Here is a 19,307-nt window from a genome sequence, read left to right as displayed (position 1 = left end):
CGACTGAAGGACTAAGTGATGGCATGCAGCCTAGGAATGCGGATGTTAACCTGCAAAGATGAATAACAGCTGGCATTGCTAGCACTGTGAATGTCAGCTATTCGGCAGACAGACTTCGTGTTTTAAGTTGGTTTGCAGAATGTTGTTACCCAACGCCATTATGACCTTGTTTTAAATTGATAGTCTTGATTTTGACTGCTAGCTGTGTTTTTTCTTTACCTTAGACTAGTTAGGTAAAAGTAATTGCAAATTGTGTATTTTTGGACACGACGGAACATCACTACAGGGAACATCGCTAGTTTGTTTACAGATCAATGTTTCTGCTAAGCTTGTTAGGGCCTGAGCACTGACCTCGGTCGATGAGGGCCCTGTAATATCTGTATGTGTTTTTTCTGCCAGAAGAGTAGCTAATTTGGGGGCTTTAACATGCCTAAAAATATACCAAACTTTAGAGAAAATTGTACCCTATTGGAAATGTTGGTACTTTGGTGGAACCTTGAAAAATTGCCTACACCCAATTAATCCCACTCTCCCGCAGTTTTATCATGTTATTTTTTACACCCATCTTTTATTCTATGCTTTTTTTATTTTGCTGGGCTTCAGTAGTTGTATTTTTTAAGCCATACTTGTACCATTTAGGTTAGCTAGGGTTTGCTTACTGTTTTTAGTTGGAGTGTGGGGATAGGGATGAACTTTAACGCATGTTTCACTTATGTGGGTTTGTATGGACTGCTTGTATGCAGTCTGTTTTATTACGTTAAAGACCCCAGGAAGAGTAGCTTCCGCCATGTGCCAGAGCTATTGGGAATCCTAAAAACAACCAATAAAACTCACCTCCATCCAGAGATTTGCTCACAAACTCAGTCTTAGCATCACACAACTTTGTCTTCAGCTGTGTTTCTCCTGTTCTCTGTACCTGTAAACTGCTTTGCTGTCAAAATTCATGAGCAGTACTTTTTATAAAATCATCAAAGTAACACAAGCCAGGTTAAAAAGTTTCACATGTGGTTCATTGATGACAAGTGACATATGTTTAACTTTTTCCTCTTTTCTTTTGCCGTAGTTAAGTTACTCTCATAAGTTTTGATTAATCGAAACTTTTCAGTCCAAACAGGAAGTAAGATATCCTTTGCAGGGGAAATATTTGCAGAGAAATATTCTTGGCCTATCATAAACCTTAACTGGATCATATACTAAAGCTGTCATATCAAGCTTAAATACGAATAAAATACATTCTTATTTGAGAATAAATACTCAACAGTAGAACTTTTTCTGTGATGATTCTGACATACTTTTGCTTTTATTATAATTAAGCCAAAATCTTGTAAACCACACTAACATATGGAGAAGTCAAACAGTGTGTTCATGTTTTGTAAATTGCACATATTACTGCTACTACTACCTCTGTGTAAATGGAGTGGTTCAATGATGCTTCTTGGCTCAACCTCTGCTCTATTTGGACTCCTTAGCTGATTCTGGTTCCCGGTACCAGGACGTGTCAGGAGCCAGTTGTTTGTCATAAGACTCAGATCTGCAGTCACGGGGAACATGGATCTGTTGTAACACTGTAGCACTGGACCACCACAGCTTTCTGCCAGCCTAAAGGAATCATGGGAAAATGCCTAATGTTTCTCTCTCGTGGGTCCAGTGATCTCTCTGTTTTCGTGGGTCACTTGCTGTTGGTGCAGCGGGGGTACTTCACATTCCTGAGTAGCTCTCATTAGCAGAAACTTGCCTCTGTGTGCCGTTTGTTTTTATTTTTACCTGCTGTGCTTTACTCTGCTTTTATGAAGCTGCTTTCAAAACTTATACAACTTTCTTATCTCTAATTTTTAATTTTTCCTGTCCTGTTTTTTTTCTGTTTGAAATCCTCCAATCTTTCCTCGTCTTCCTCTCATCGGTGTTGGTGTGTAGATCTTTCAGGTGCAGAAGGTAGGCCTGCTTTTAAATTGTTTAATTTCAGTGATTTTGTTGTTAACAAAGACTGTTTGTGCTTTATTATGCCCAGGAAAAAAAACCATCTCTTTATGTTTTCTGAATTGTTTTTTTCTTGCCCTGCTTTCCTGCCTCTTCTTAGAAATATTACGGCTTGAACACCAAATTAGACGACCGATCGGACAGCAAATGGGGCGATATTGAACAATGGATGGTACAGTTATTGTGCTGTGTGGATGAAACTTAACCAAAAAAAGCCTGCTGTCAACTAAAATGCACATTTTCTTGCCTTTGGTTTTTGTTTGTTGGAAAATTGCAGTCTTCCTTTGAATTCCACATAATTCCTGTTAAGCTATTCTAGAAAATAACAGATTATAAGGAATCAAAGCTTGGCCATTAATGATAATCCACTTATTCAGAGGAGCACGGTGCCCGTTTGGCCGTTTGGCTTTGAATCAGCATGACCATCTGGCCTGTTGGTGTGAGACTGCTGCATGGGATTTACTGTGTGTATTTACTTCTTCAGTTTCCTGGTTTGAGTAGTTTAAGCCCAGTGAGAGTTTTAAACACAGCTATGAAGATTCCTGGTGTGTGCGTGTCTTCTAATTTGACTAACCGCGGTGTGGTTTTGTTTATTTTAACTGAAGTAACTCACTTAGCGTATGCTTTAATTTGATGTGACAGTGTTTGTGCAACACTGGTGTCTCATCGGGTTTTGGCCGGATTACGGATGATGGATTTAGAACATCAACTGTTGCTGTAAACAAGTGTGCATTTAGCTGCCATGTTCAAGTTTTCAATGCAGACAGGCTGTAGAAGTTTATTCAGATTAGGCAAAGAAGAATTCACCTGTGGATATGTAATGATGCCTCGCAATGCAATTAAAAGGCGACGCTAAAATGGACAAGTCAAATTAGCTCAACAGTTTTTTTATTGTAATGCTCCTTTTTCTAAAGCTACAGGGGAGATCTTTCATCATCATATCTTTTTTAATCTAAATAATCATATACTACTTATATTAGGGATGCTCCAGTCATGTTTTCTTGCTGCTGATAATAAACTGTTTGTGTTTGTGTATTAATAAAGCAGCTCATTCAGCTGGTCAGTCTACATAGCTTTGTAGTGTACGGTGACCTCCTGCAGGTGGCAGTGAAACCCGATAAAAAGTCAGTAGGATTCTGAACAGCTGCAAAGAAAACACAAATTTCATCTCAAAACAGAATTTGCTTCTCCAAAAGCCCACATGTCCTTTACTTGAAGTTATAGTTGAACTAGGACAGCCCCCAAAAAACTGACATTAATCTCAGAATTTCTGTAGCTGATTGTGATTAACCCAATGCAAATAGATAAATAAATAGATACAGTTCTTGATATTTTTACACATATTTCAGGGTAAGAAAATATTCCACCTTCTGCAATTTAAAAATTGCACAAGGACATATTGAAAGATAATTTACATTTGAATGATTAATTGCTTAAACAGAACTTACTAAAAGTTTAAGGGAACTTGGCACAGCTGTTTTGAGTAGACGACGAAGAGACTGACCGACAGCAGACGTGCTGACAGTGAAAGGTTCTGCATTTCAGTTAAACCTGATTCACAATCTGATACTCTTAATATTTACTCTCAGGCTATTCAGTTATCCTTTATAATTAAACTACACTGCACAGGCATTGCCTCTCTCAGCAGCAACAAAAGGTAATTGGATCGGTGACAACAGACGAGCGCTTATGATTGGTTCTTGATCAGTTGGTGCATTTCTTGTTTTGTTGAGAGATTGGGGAAAGGGAATTGATAAACTATAACACTAACTGTGTGTTCTCATTGAGTTTAATATGCTGTCAGCATGAGGATTGACCGCCAAATCCGTTTTATACCTCAAACAGGATTTACCTTCCTCACATATCTGTCTCATTGATCTGTGTCATCCCTCTCCTCCTTATTCATCCCTCTCTTTTCTTCTCTCCTCCATATCTTCTCTTCCTCTCACTCATCCAGGAAGATAGTGAGAGATACTCACGTTCTTCACGGATAAACCCGGTTTGTAGCCCTTCCTCTGTTTCCATCTCTTTATTCCTTTATTTTACAAAACATGTTCACCGCTCATGTACAAATGCTGCATGAAATTCATGAAAATGTCCAAAGATGTCAAAGAGGAACTTCATATTTTAGTATCAGGTGGATAGATTCAGTAGGCCATGTTGGAACATTTGAGATAATAGTTTCAAAGTTGGTCTTTGTGGATATGAAAGTTCTGCTAGTATGTGGCTGTTTCATCAGCAGGGCCTGTAAATGTACAATAAAAGTGATGTGAAATTTGTGGATTATGAGTGGAATTTAGACTTTGTAGATGTTTCTTTCTCTCTCTTTTCATCATTACTACTTCTTAAACTGAAAGGGAGTTCTAGGGACAGCAGTTTTAGCAGTTCTCAGTGTTTGCACTCGAGAAGAATGTGGGATTTTTGTTTTTTTTAATCACTTATTCAGGATTGTCTCTGTGATCATCCTGTAAACATGTTGCTTAATATAGACTGAGTGATAATGTTTTTGGGCTCACACTTGAATTGCTTGTACATGTTTTTGATGAGCCCCATATTACTTGTAAGTTCTATCCAATATTTACCTTATTTTTCTTAGAAAGTTTGCAGAGAACATTCTCATCAGTTCTCTCACCAAAAGTGAAACGTGTCCTTGCAGCAGGAGGCCTCCTACCTGTTGACATAAACCACACATTGTGACCATTTACCAAACTCTAACCTTCCATTTCAATGTCTCACTCTCTCACACAGCTCTCTGACGAAGATGAGCGGATGTCAGTGGGAAGCCGAGGCAGTGTCAGGGTCAGTATTACTTTAAAGACTCGAAATACTTTCTTTAAACCTCTTTCAATTATCAAACTTTCCTTGTGGATGCACAAAGAGGAAACCCTGTCCTCTTGAACTTCTGGTTGTGATGGAGACAGCGTGTTTGTCGCTGGCTGTTGATGATGTTATTGTGTCTTTTATACAGTCGGATCTTGATGCAGTTGGTGCTTATGGAGGGGTAAGGGTTTATGATCTTGGATGAAGCTGTGAGCTTGTTTTCAAGCTTGCTACTTAGTTTTGTTGTGCCTACCAGTTTTGTCTGACTAACACCCAGCGTAAGGATTCAAACTCTGTCAGAGTTTTAAAGGACTAATGACTAGTGAATCTATCTTGTCCTCGCGATTAATATGAGTTAAACCTCTAACACAAAAGCATGTTTGTGTGGTCAGTGCTCAAAGCAGGTGATTTTTTTTTTTATCAATTTAAATTGTTTGGTTTCTGATCTAAGATGGAGATTAATGATACATTTTGTGAAGTAATCACCACTAATTTTAGGAAATGACCCTTTAATATGGATTAAACTGATATGTTTGATGTGATTCTACTGGTCATTTCCTTGTTTTTGCTGTTGTGAAGGAACACAGTCTGCTTGGAGCCAGTTGAATTTGATTTCCCCTAAAAGAACACTGTTTTTAGAGCCATTGTGCTCCAACCCAAACACAATATTCTCTATTTAAGGCAGTGCTGTTCCTCAAAATGTTGAGTGCTGTGTCCTCTGTGAGATGTAATGTGGAAAGTTTCCTCCTGCTAATCTCTCTGAGTGACTAACAGGCCATAGATATCTGCCTCACTCAGTTTGTTTGCCTAATCAGTCATACTATAAGAGCTTGTTAACACATCACAAGGTTTTGTATTGCTTACACTGTCTGGGAAGTGTATTGATTCCATTTTGCATGCGTGTGCTGCTGTGATTTCCTTTTAATAGAAATGGTAACAATAATATTGTTTGAATAAACTGGAGATAAGTGGAGACTGCTGTGGTGCCTTTATTTGGTGTTTTTACTCCTTCCATGTGATGTTTTTGGAGCCAGAGCTTACCATGCTTGGACTTAAAGGTGGATATGTCTTCCTGTACCTGCATCCTGATTAAAGGTTGCCATGGTAGCAAATTGTCAAGTACAAACTGTAATGTCTGAAGTATGCCTGTTTTTTCATCTATTGTACTCTAAAGGTTCATTTAGGCTCTTTGTTTGACATGCATATGGTTACAGACTGAACCTTTTGTCCATTCTTGTGGCGTCTTCTATACATTTTCTGAAAGCTTACAGATATGGATCAAATGTTGCAATACTACTATAAAATGAAGGGGCAGTGTTGAGCAGTGTAGCCTACAGTTCAAGCCAGAGCATCAAAACACAATGAAGACAAATACTTTGGAAAATGGAAGAACTTTTTGAGTAAAATTTGTATGGGTGGGTTTAAAGCTAGGGCTAAAAAATATATATATTTTAAAATTGCACTGCAGTGCTTTTCTTTATGCAATAAACACTGCATTTTTTGGAACTGTACCTGATGAATGCAGTTCCTTTTTATGCACAATTAGATTTTTAATCAAGCAACTATTTTTATTTTTTTTTTTGTCTTGGTCCTTAAGTCATTTTCAAATTTTATGTATCACTCACTGGACCGATTTTGAATGCTTTTGAAGGAAGGGGCCACTTAGCAGGGCTCAGCCAGTTAAAATGAAAATATGAGCTAAAACAAAAAAATCAGATTAAACTACCAGGGTTAAGGTAAGGGTAAGGATGCCACAAGTTAAAAGTCATAAATTTTGCCTGCAAAACCCGATATGCTCATCCTTCATGAAAACATTCTCATCTAGCTAACACAGTTAAGGCTAAAGTATACAAAGTTACAAAGCTAGCATAACTACATGTAAAGCTTATGAAGCTATGTTAGCTTTCACGCCTTTTGCTTTAGCTTTAGCCACATAGCTATGCTACCTATGCAACTATGTAAGGTTAAAAGCTCACATTGCTAAGCTGATGTTAGCTAGCACAGGTCAGTTATCTTCAGCCAAAGCTAATGTAGCTAAAGCAAGCCATTTTTAAGTATCTGCTTTTTAAAAGGGTCTACTAATTTAATCTGGGATTAGAAATAAAAATATTGAAATGATAATGAAATGTTTCTGAGTCTGTAATCTTTGCAGTGGGATTTTCCATGAATGCAACTTTCAGACTTTGTTTATGAATAAAGCTAAATTAAACAAAAAACATCCAAGACTTTAAATACCTTGTACTGGCAGATCAGGGAACTTACCTTCTGCTAGAGGCAGTGTCTCACAGCAGTGGTCTGCAAGGGGGGATGTCTGAGACTTGCAGTCTGCAGCCAGACCCCTCTCAAATATTTGCCCTGTCAAGATAGGTTGTGCTGATCGACTCCTACTCAGACAAACTGAATGCTGTAAAATCGAAAGGTGCTTTAACAACATAGGATAGCATAGGATATTAATGCAACCAGGTTTTTTTTGTTTTCTATTTTTTTTTTTTATCAATTCCTTATAAAAGATTTTGGTTGTTTTTCAGTTGAATTTATTTGATATAAATTACATTAAAGGTGAAAAAGGTCCTAAATCCCACATCTCAGCCTCATCTTTTTACACCTTAAAAATAGGGCATTATAACAGGGGTGAGTAGACTTTTTAGAGCTGCTGTAGATATGATGTTAGCTGAGTACACAGATGAGCACACAGACAGACATATACAACAGAACAGCTGAGCTGAGCAGCGATCAAAAGAAAACAGAAGGTCAGTTTGATGCAGTGAAGGAGAAGTGAAGACGGGGCCCTCTAGTGGATGAATCTTTTGATTTCCACCCCAATGTAGAGGTCACATGGGAGAAAATTTGAAGTGACAGTGTATTATTTAAAATGTACGTACTGTAAAGGAAGTACAAAAGCACAGTCAGTAGGACAATAGTTGAATGATAAATAATCATGCTGTACAAAAAATTTTCAACCTAGCTATCAGGATCTTAAACTCATATAGAAAATGTAAACCAAAGTAATGCATCCAGTGAGAATAATGGCTGTATTCCTTAAGACTTGTGTTCAACTGGACTTACATTTGCCTTCAGTGAAACCGCCACCTGCTGGCCTTCAGTAAAAATGCAGGTTTTAGGCACTTCTACATTGGCTTTGGTTTAAAAGAACAGGAGGCTACACTTACTGCTGTTTTACTGTTTATAGTCCTGACTGATTTCTACTTTTTTCTCACTACTGTGCATGTGTGCTGTGCAGACTTGAAGGCACGGAGATCGATCACATTTTCATGCTGTCACACTTTGTTACTATTTCTGTGTTTTTCCCACTGTAAGGGTTCCTCAAACTCAAGTAAGAAGTCAAAGAAAAAGAAGAAGCACAAACATAAAGACAAAGATGTATGTAAGAAAAAAAAATTAACCTGCTTGTGCAGGAAGAGGGCTAGAAAATGGCATCGATATTTCTTACTCCTGTTCTTTGTTCACAGAGGAACGGCTACGATGATGATTACAGTGTTATATCCAGCAGGGTTAGTAGTGTGGAAATGATTGTTCTGACTTGTGCATTGGGTCTGTTGTTTAGTAAGTGAATGCTTCAACATTTTTAGACAACCTTTAACTTATCAATCATGATCATCCTCTTCCTCCTTCTTCTGTCAGAGCTCCAGACTCAGTGATGAGAGCAGAGTGTCTCGCTCCTCCAGACTAGACCTCACGGTGCGTGTTTGGCCCTCACTGACTGTTGTTGCTCATTAATTGTCGAACACCGAGCTTGGAGGCAAAACTAATACCACAGCTTTAGAATTAACCTCTGTAAGAAGAAAACAAAAAAGCTGGTTAATTTGGTTTGATGAGTGTGAAAAAAGTTTTGAACAGAATGCATAAATTCCTGTATCACTCTATACTAAATATAACAAGTTTAAATAAAAAAAGGATTCAAATTATAAATGACGGTAGAACATTTGGAATTCAGCATCTCATTTAAATCACAGCAGTTGTACATGCATAGTGGTGACAGAAAACTACAGGAAGCAATCATGTATAACCTACATTTCTATAAAATAACATTGATGAAGATGCTTTTTCAAGCAAAATGCAGATGTTTTTGGTTAATTATACATAGATGTTTTAGCGGTTCTTACAGTGATGTATGTTGTTGTAACACTGGTTCTCATAGTGGGGGTTGTAAAACAGAGGGACTTGTGAGATGCTGTCCAAAATAAAAGTTAAAATGAGTTTGAATAGTATTTTATGCTTTCAACCCTTTTTAACATTAACATTCCCTAATCTCTGGCACTGAAAAAGTTTAAGAACCCCCCTTCTATGGAGTCAATTTTGTTGTGAAGCTCTATTGTAACATGTTGAGAGCATTACTTATCAATTTGAGGAAATATCTTTCTTCAAACTTTCCATTAAAACCTGAGTTTGTGTTCATGGCTGTTGCTTTGAGCATTGGTTTTCTCTTTGCTCCAAAATGTCTGCTTGCTCTCAAATCTTTAGTTGCTTGCACAGATTTCCTGTATACTCATGCTCAAATCATTCTCTTCTCACTCAGGTTGCTTCTGTTTCCCATTTTAAACTGCTACTCTCTAATTTTTCTCTGTGGGTGTGCTCAAAACTTTCTCTGCCTGCATATGAAACTTGTCTCTCAGAGAATCTAAGCACAAAGAGGCAGTTTGAGCACAAACGCAGGTCTAAATTATCTTTGCAAAGCAGATGATTTTGCCAAACTCCATGTCTTAGGCAGATCCATCTTGAAAAGCTCCAATTCACACCATTTGTGCCGAAAAGAACGCTGTTCAGACCAATCACTGTCATTTGAGGAGAACGAGGTGTTGGCGCTAGCTATGGTCGGGGTTTAGTTGTACTAGCTGATTGCAGCTATCTGTCTATCTGGTGTGTCAGGGTTAGGTTTAAATGAGAAGTCTGAAGAAAAATCTGAGTCCAAAATCAATAAGTAATGCTCTCAAAAGAGTTTTGCACCAGTAATGAGTCCATACTTTCTAACACACATTAAACTGTTAATTAAATGTTAAACAAAAAATGTATTTATCGAGACACACAAGTGTATTGTGCCATCAGTATGTAGGTTTTTGACTGGTTTATGGTAGCCCACATCTTGTCTAGCTATGTTGAAGTCCTTAATGCTGTTGTTTATTCATGTAAATTTCTTCAGTATATTTGCAGGGTTTTCTGTGAAGATCTGTGTCCACTCTGACTTTGACTTTTAGTTTTAAAGTTAGGCTAACCAAGTGAGCCAATAAGTACGGGTCAGAAAAACGTAGCCTGTTTTCCTCAGCTTGTCTCCGTAAGACAAGTTGTTTTCTGCTTTTGAAATTATTGGAAAAGGCATCCTGATGGTTCAGATTTTCTGATGTGAATTGCCTGCAAGCTGCCACTAGCTAACTTTCTGCTGCCAGTTGAACTCATCTCAGAAAACCTTTAATCGCTGTGTGCAAACAAAAAATGATCAACATTTAGCAAAAAGTTAAGAGGAGATAATAAATGATAAACAGTGGCTTTTTAATAAATGGCCAAATGACATGGCATTTTATTTCCCTGCATTTTCTCTGTCTGACATTGAATTGACCTCCATGTAAGACATTATAGTTTTTTAAGAGGCTGTGCATTATCCTCTTCAGCATGATTTATGGTTTGAACCTCAATGTTGGTGAAACTAAGCTGTGTGTTGTCAGATTGATGTAAAGAGAATGATATGTGGTTTGTGACTCCCAGAACTCCAGACTCAGCGATGACAGCCGGCTGTCTCGTGCCTCCAGATTAGACCTGCAGCCGGTGGGTGTCTCTGCACTAAGCACTGTTTTTCTAACCACTAATGGCCCGCAGTTTTCACTTTTCTTAAATCCTAGATTGAAGTTTATTCATATCAGTTGCTGACAGTTGTCTGGATTTGTCAATTGGAATATCTTTATTGTGGTTTTGTTTTCTGTACTGATTCAGTTTGGTGTGAAGCAAACTAACATGGCGTGCATGTGTTTTCCCTTGTCTGTGTTGAAGTCTTTCTGCTGTAAAGGTATATTTGTGTACGCAATCATTTTTAAAACCACATCAGAGTTTCAGCAAGCACGCAGAAAGAGCATAGTTCTCTATTTTAGAAAAGTATGCTCTTGTGACTCAGAGGGATTGAAAAAATATACAAAATCTGACCAGATAGTCTGGGTCTGGACAATTAAGCTATGGAAATACTTGTTTTCATAGTAGCTTCTAGGTACAGCATTTTTGAAATTGCTCCAGTAGACTTTTCAGTGTAATGGGCTTGAATGTGGTAATGTAATCCCTGCAGTAAGATCTGCCTGATCAAAGTACATCCACTAAAAAGGCTTGTTTTTGCCACTGAGAGCCTGAAATTTGTTACTCAAAGTTTCTACCATGATAGACGGATACACAGAGACATTGACCTTTTGTTGAGGTAAGATACTTCTTGTTACTTTTATTAAAACCAGTGGTAACTTGGCTCTGTTCAACACTACTTGAGTTCTTGAACAACAACATGATTTTATGTTGTTAAAGTTGTTTGTTTACAGCTGTAGTTGTTTTCATATTAACCTGTTATTCTGTTGCTCTAGTGCCTAATTTTTAATTCAGCCCAATTTTGATGTAACTCTGAAAAAAAAAAAAACTATTTGAGGAAGCAGTAGACAGTCAAGTTCTGTGTTCTAGGTATGACATTATTTGGCAATAGAATCTGCTTTGTTTGAAGCAGACTTTGCTATGACTATTCTGCATGTTAAAAGGAGTTTAGCATGATATTTTCTTGTCACTTGGTGCTTTCTTCATGGTTTTCTGACTAAAAAGTCATAGAATAAATGTATTATTTGTAAAGTTACTTGCAATAGCGTTTCTCATGAGTTTGTCAAATGCAAATAAATCTTGATGGATTGATAATGAATGAATTAAATAATTGAAAGGTATTTTTTTATGCTCCTGATCAATTTTGTACAAAACCAAAAATTGTTCATGGGCATACTTTGATCAGGGGCTTTTTCCAGCAGGAATATTTTAATGAGTAATGCACTGATCCAACTTTTTGAGCTCTGAAACCAGTGTTAAATTAATAACCTGTTTGCCATGCTGTGATGATGACACTGGGAATCACTTCCGTACCAGGGTGCATCAGATTTTCCAAATTTGTAAATCGTATCTAACAGATCCATGTAAACTGAAACTATCACATTCTATGCAATAATTTGTGTGCTATTTGCATTTGCAACAGCATCACTCACCCTCTGCTGTCACAGTGAGCCCTTATTAAGCTGGAAAGCAAAGTGGAGCACGTCTTTGTTCCCTGTGGCTTTTATGTGTTGCTAAAAAGTTTCATGCAGGAGGGTGCAACGCAGGTGGCTCAACTTGTGCCTCCTTTCCCACGTTTCCCCACTCTCTCATCCTTGTTTTCATTTTTCCTTTCCCTATCAATACAGGCATAAAAAGCCCCAAAATAAATCTGTTAAAAAATTAATCTCATGAACTTTGTTAACCTTAAACAGCATTTACTAGGTGGCAGTTGAAACTAAATTGCTGGTGTGGAAGATTTTAGCCTTTAGCACTGCACTGTGCTAAGTTATAACCAGGGGTGGAAAGTAACTAATTACATTGACTCAGATTACTGTAATTGAGTCTTATTGTTGTGTAGTTTTTTGAGTAAATTTTAAATCAGTACTTTTATTTATACTATAGGAAATTTTAACCAGAGTAACTGTACCTGTAACGGTTAGCTATATGAGTAAAATACTCGGGTACTTTTTCAGCCTCTGTTGACTTCAGAGTAGCACATAGCAAGAGAATGATTCCACATCACATCCTAAAACAGTTTTTGAAAACGGCAAAAATCTGTGTTAAAGAGTTATGAGTTATTTTACAGTGTTGTTCCACCAATGTTAGTTCAACTCTATAAAGAGTCAATTGATCACAGTTCCCCATAATGCCCTTGGGCAGTGATTGTTTTATTTGTGTTAGGTCGTGTTTGGATGCTGACTTTTGAACAGTGATCCCTGCTGAAGTTCATTTGGTCACATTTCTGGTGGATTGTTCTTGTTTTAGACAAGAGACACATTTGCACCATGAGTGAAGTTATCCACTGAGTTAGGGTTCCTGCCTATGACTTTGGGTGCTCCTAAAGAAGTGGCTCTCAGCTGGTTTAGCATCAGGACCACTACAACCTCCTCAGTGACAAATTTGGGTTGCGAAAATAGAACAAAAAATGTAACAGAACAAGGAGATGAAGACATTTCCTTCAGGAAGAAAGAACATCTCAGACTTTTGACACATATTTTGTTTCTAGGCACACATTTGCAATCCACTGAAAATGGCTTCCCGACCCACCACTTGAGAACCAAGGTCCCAAAGGACCCGTAAAGCTTATTCTTCGTTAGTGTGCATAGCCATGAAGTTGACTCTCTGCTTTGCTCTTGCGAGAGGATACCAACCTTACCACAGATTTTCAAGACTTAATGCAGTTCTGACATATTATTAGATACTTACACACTCAAAAATATAGTTTAATTTGAGTTAATTTTACTCTAGAACAGTTAAATTAACACTGTACATTTTACTGTGTATTTACTTTATTATAGAGGTGTGACTTTACCTGAACAGCCTGGTTGGAGATCTGTTCTGTCCTTCTTACTGCCAATAAGGAAAAAACATATTACACTGAACAACTCCTCAGTAGCTACTTAGTACTTTTGGTAAACTTTAAATGAAATACTTTTTACATTTATTGGAGTAGATTTATTGACCTGTACTTTTACTTTTACTGGAGTAAAATTAAACAAAAGTCACTGTTCTTTTACTTGATTTTTAGAGTCATGTACTTTTTCAACCTTTGGTTATAACTCCTGGTATTTGCAGTGATTCTTACAACTTTACATCCATTTACTCATTTGATGAATGTTTACAAATGTCCTTATAGAAGCCAGGCAGAGAGTACTGACACTGATAAAATGTACCAAGATCTAAGTGTTTTGTCATTCTCTCTATCACTGCACCATCTTTGCAGTTAGTCCAACAGCTTTAATGGATTTATTTTGTTTTTTTTCCTTCTTTGTTTAAACTACCACTTGTTGAAACTGTGCATAATTCATCTATAAGCATTTTTGTCTGACCTCCATGCTGTGCACAGACCCTCCTGGGAACTGAAGACACTGACGTTGCACATGCACATACTTCCTGTAAACATAGAAGTGGACTCTGTGGCTCAGATTCAAGGATTTAGCCCATTGTCATGATGTCTGATGTCTAGCTATTTGAGTCAGGATTGGACTGATACTTGATACAGGGTCAGATCAGCAAATCCCTAATTATTTTTCAGCGGTCACAGCCTATATCACAGCTGCTACTGAGACCTCACTAATGGAGCAGTTACAACATTTTTGTACTTTTTAGTTAAAAGTGCACCAGATAGTGGAGATGGATTTCACTGAATTTGTAGCTCAGTATTATGGTGATAATTTGTGCGTGCAATGTGCATGGGTTTTGCTGCATTTTCACACTGCATGACTTTTTCAACACAGACTGCATATATAGCAAACTGGTTCAAGTTGCCCATAGCAGAGAGAGAGTTGGATGACTTTCCAAAATTACTCCTTAGTTTCTCATCTCCTCTTGGCTCATTACTCTCCATTACTCTCCTGCCTCCGCTCTCCTCCTCTCAGGCTTCTTATGCTTCCTCTGACTTGTACAGCTTCAATGGTCTGTCCTCCTCCAGAATCCCAGGCTCCACTTTCAATGGTTATCAGGTCTGTATGGAGACAAACGCATGAATGTAAACAGTGGCAGGGTGAAAACTCTGAACTCTGACCACCTTTCAGCTTTCAGAGGAGAGAAACATGATGAAAGGAGGCTAAATTAGCCCTCATTGTCATTCCCGTGTTTTTACGACTTGTTCCAACCTGCTGCCTCGTGAACTTTATTCTTACTTCATGCTTTGTTGCAGTTCTACAGGTCACTCAGTCAGATCTCCCAGCAGCTCTATCGTAGGGTTGGTTTCATTCAGATTTACCTTTTTATAACCTCTGCACACTCAAGATGACTCTTTGTGTTTGTAAGGACACCTGATACTGAGCTTGTTTCTCCGGACAGTAAATGGATTTAATGATTCAATTAAGAGCTATTCATTTAACGCTTTGTCACTTTTAAATTAAGTCAGCAGCTGCACATTTTAGTTCTGAACCAATCACGCACGTATATTAGGATACAACATTCCCGCCGTTCACTAGAAAGCATGTCCTAAAGTCACAGTATTTCTTCCCTGTTGTGTTTCTGCTGAATGAGCGACCTGCTTACTCTGTGTTTGTTTGTATTTGTGTGTGTGTGTGTCCTCAGAGCTCATTATACGAGGACAGTCTTTGCAGTGGGTCACGGCGAGTCACAGGCTCCAGCTCCCATGTAAGATTACCTGGCACTATTGCTGTGGTTGATTGCAACCTATGAGTGGACACGTGTGAAAGTATTTGTTGTTTGTAAATGCTAGCAGTGTATCATAAGAAGATTTCCTCTTAACTCAGCATGAATGATAATCTATTGTGAAATTAAACAATGGGTTCTGTGTGAACTCTGCTTTTGTTTTGTTCAAACAAGGTAATCTCTCTGAATATTTAGAGACTAGAGCGTTTGTTGCTTGTGCATGAGGATTGCTTTGGATTTTAACAAACTGGGCCGTAGATCTTATATAAGAGCCACATTGGCTCCTTGTATACAGTTTTAAAATCTTGATTTTAGCCATTTTTGTTGTCCCTTTAAATGAAGAAAACATAAACATAATAAAAAACTCATGAGTCATGATGATTCAGCCACCTAAAGCCTGGTGCACATCAATAGATTTTTAATTTTAAACAATTTTAAAAACGTGTGACCACATCACAAACATATAATAACAGATTTAAGCATGTTTTTTATAGTGTTTGGTGTGAAACCAGAAGACAACCAAAGAACACCACAAACTAACAAATTTATTCATCAACAACTTGAGTCTCTACTCTCAAACTTCAAATCTTGCATGGTCACATGACTGAAGAGAACACAAGCTTTTTGTAGACTGCAATTAGCTACCTGCCGCATCCTCTGGGGTACTAATTTCTCTCCTTGTAAATTTGCTTGTTTACTGGACATGTTGTATAAACACTCCTCTTGTTGCCACAAATCATTTCTGATGTCTAAGTAAATTTATGCCTCACATTTAATATCATTACCATGGCTGTGTTTGTTGTGCTTCCTCCTTTAGTCAGCTTGCCCCCTACCTAGCTATTTTTTCTATTTCATTTAACAATCCTATTCGCTTGACACAACAGAATTTATTATTGTAAATATTAAACATGTTTAATACTAATAACCTTAAGTTGGGGCAGCCCTGTGTTCAGAGAAGATTGGAGAGGGAAAGATCACTCTTAAGACGCACCACAAAAATCTGTAATCTTTAGAACCAGCTGATAATTGGGCCTTTGCTAACTTTGGCCAGAAGCGGGGAATCGATCTGAAAACTAGTACAGTGATCTTGTGATGTATGCCAGGCCTTGATGCATTCATTTTCTTGAAGTCAGGCATGACACTTTTGAGACATTTGCCTTACTGATGGTTCTTCGTGAATTCTAGGGATGCATGCTATTGGATTTTTGTCAGTATCTGATTTGCCAGTATTCCCAAACACATTTTAGCCAGTAATGATACAGATAAATACTCAAATTTTAATTGTAAAGTTTCTCTTCTGCAAAGAGAGTCATGGGGAAGTCAACAGTCTGGTAGTTGTTTTACATTTGGAGCTTCATACAAGATATTCAAAGCTGACAATCGGCCTCCTTGAGTGTGTAGTACCCTGGGGAACCACCTATACCTGGTAGTACACTTACTGGTATTACTGGCCAATTTATAAAGTATATGCTGCCGAAATTTTCATATCTGCCGATACAAATATTCAACTTTATAATAGTATCTACTGGTACCAATATAATGCCAATAATATTTTGCATCCCTAAGTTCATAAATTTTGGGGTAACATGTTACCAACACTTGCAATTATTCATTGAGACAAAAAATAACTTGGAAGGAAATAAATAATCTATAAATTGGCTTCATTTTCTGGGATGACTGAAATTCAGAGTCGTGGTAGTTAATAACATTAATTCAATTAACTAATCAATTAATTGACATTGCTGCAGTATACACCCATGTAAAAATGCCGTTATCAGCACAATGAATAAACTTCATCTGTTGTCTGATAGCAAGTTATTACAAAGAACATAAAACAAATTTACAATTACAGGACTCTTCACAGGACCATCTACAAGACACAAAGAAAAACTCCCAGTTATAAAAACAAACTGTACATTACAAATAACAGACTCTCGTAATAGCTGGTTTACATCGACTAACCGACCAATAGTATTGCAGGGAGAAATTACGTAACGGTGACTGCAAACAAACAAGTTAGCAATGGAATGGAGACAATGCCGAAAAGCAGATGTTTGTGGGATTCCAACATGTAGGAAAATCTCGAGCTCAGATGGTTTCTAAGCATATGAATGCTACACTTACAACGGCTTTGTTGTTACTTTGCTTCCTTGTTCACCTCCAGCACTGGTGGTGTAGATGGATGACACTGGCTGATGTGGCGTACACTGATGCAGTTTATTTTGTTGTATATCGGCGTACGTCGTAGCCTGTGATTCAGCGGCGTTGTCATTGTACAGTCTGCACACATCAAACCCGACGTCCTATGAGATTCATGTCACACAGTGTAGCATGCAAGAAACTTATAAGATTACTAAAAATGCCCAGTCTGTAAGCATGGGTTTGCTACTAGTGAAGTTACTAATAAAGTTTGAGTGAGTGCCTGCTTGCCTTTTTACCCTCCTGTATCTATAGTCATGCTGTATAACAGAGTGTTTCCTCCTCAGCCTTTAGAGTACTCTAGTTATCGCAGCTCCGGGTCCAGAGCTTCCTCCAGGACAAACTCGGCCCGCACAAGCCCAGTGGTGAGCCTTCACTCCCCACACACTTTACTACCAACGCTGGGATTTACACTGCATCAGCTTGTGTTGTAGTTGTTTAGTTTAGTTTGAAAAAAATCAGAACCCCTTTAAAAAGGAATTTGGAATTATTAGACTTTATTTTTGGAAATTCTTTTAACCAATATTACACTTAAATTAACTTATTTTTCTTCTTTTTTCTTTATGTATTTGCCAGTGCTGTGATTACATTTTTCTTGATCTTTTTATCTTATACATATATATAAACTTCTCTCCTTTTCACAGTCTGATTTGTTTCTTAATCTTTTTTAGTTTCCTTTATTATGAGGCTCCCTTTTCACCACATGCTGGTAGATTTTGCTGTGTTTCCACTCAAGGATAACCTGGCATTTACAGACAAATGATGTATGTTTTACGAAGACTTGCTCTTGGTTTCTACATTTTAAGAAAATCTAAAAAAAAAAGATTCACATGTAGGCTGTTGCTGTTGTGCAGTGCACTCTGGGTATTGATGTCAAATGGCTCCATTGTTTTTTTTCCCACATCTTTCTGAGCAAACCACACTACGGTAACGTTGTCCTTTTTGTCTTTTTTTACTTAAGGGCTAGGGGATCAGACTACAAGGACTTGGCATGATTTTGGCACATTTTGTTGTTGCAGCCCATCATGAAATGTCGACTGTAAGGAACTACAAATGCTCTTATAGTGTGACATAATGGGACCAAGATGCCCCATGACCATGATTGGAAAGGACTTAATGTGTCTGACATGTGCTTGAATCTTCAGTCAAGTTTGACACCCTGATCTGACATCAGCTATGTGCATCCTGACGCTAACCAATAGGATAAGCATTTGCTACCCAGGCAGTCCATGTTCATGTGCATCACAAAGAGCATTTCTGTTATAGCCATGATTGACACTCTTCGACCCGCCTCCTCAATAACCTGTAAACTCACGCACAGTTGCAGGGACGACAGATAGTCATGATGATAGCATACATGATTAGTCAGGATTATATTTGTAATGTTGTCAATCCTTTGGCTCAGACAGGACGATATTTTTGTTTCATTTTCTGATGTGGTACCATCATAGAAGAAAAAACAATCATATAGTTCGATTCAGCCATAAAACTGCATTTAAGTGTGACACTTCATAGCTAGAATGACAATACAGTCATTTGACCTCACTACCCACGGTGCATTGCACAACAGTGGCAGCCTACATGTTAATCTTTCTCAAAATTAATAAGTGTTTTTTTTTGTACTACATGTACAAGACAGTAATGTTAATCTAATGAAGTGAACATGTCCCTGCCTTTGACTGTCTACTCATCAGGTGCTAACAGCATAATGTTTGATTTATGATTTATGTTGACATCAGAAGAATCTCATATTTGATTAAAGAGTTTAGTCTGGCTGTAACTAAGAGTCAGAGATGGCAGAGAGTTTGCCAATTCAAACAATACTTCTGGAGCTGAATGTGAGCAGGTATTTCCTGGTCGACCTGTACCTCACAGACGTTACAGGGTTTCTTTATGTTTCATTTTCT

General features: G+C 37.8%; 1 protein-coding gene across 14 annotated transcripts in view; it reads left to right on the top strand.

Annotated features, from left to right (window-relative positions):
* Positions 1-19,307, top strand: part of lrrfip1a (leucine rich repeat (in FLII) interacting protein 1a) — an 80,996-nt gene that overhangs the window by 38,266 nt on the left and 23,423 nt on the right. For 8 of the 14 annotated variants that reach the window (XR_005992980.1, XR_005992973.1, XR_005992976.1 and 5 more), the window contains exons 3-14: positions 1,915-1,932; positions 2,078-2,149; positions 3,935-3,976; positions 4,726-4,776; positions 4,946-4,978; positions 8,116-8,178; positions 8,268-8,309; positions 8,440-8,496; positions 10,516-10,575; positions 14,451-14,534; positions 15,121-15,183; positions 17,688-17,765. The exons of 1 other annotated variant lie outside the window; for it this stretch is intronic. Coding sequence is in view for 3 of the 13 variants with exons in the window: in XM_041806849.1 (XP_041662783.1) it covers positions 1,915-1,932; positions 2,078-2,149; positions 3,935-3,976; positions 4,726-4,776; positions 4,946-4,978; positions 8,116-8,178; positions 8,268-8,309; positions 8,440-8,496; positions 10,516-10,575; positions 14,451-14,534; positions 15,121-15,183; positions 17,688-17,765 (663 nt within the window). In the remaining 10 variants the exon portion in view is untranslated. The remainder of the gene's footprint in view (positions 1-1,914; positions 1,933-2,077; positions 2,150-3,934; positions 3,977-4,725; positions 4,777-4,945; positions 4,979-8,115; positions 8,179-8,267; positions 8,310-8,439; positions 8,497-10,515; positions 10,576-14,450; positions 14,535-15,120; positions 15,184-17,687; positions 17,766-19,307) is intronic. 5 more of the 14 variants (XR_005992974.1, XM_041806850.1, XR_005992972.1 and 2 more) reach the window with 4 other exon arrangements.

The sequence above is a fragment of the Cheilinus undulatus genome, linkage group 15 (genome assembly GCF_018320785.1).
Source record: "Cheilinus undulatus linkage group 15, ASM1832078v1, whole genome shotgun sequence".
NCBI lineage: Eukaryota > Metazoa > Chordata > Actinopteri > Labriformes > Labridae > Cheilinus > Cheilinus undulatus.
Note: the sequence above shows the minus strand (reverse complement) of the source record. Positions and strands in the feature narration are given on the sequence as shown.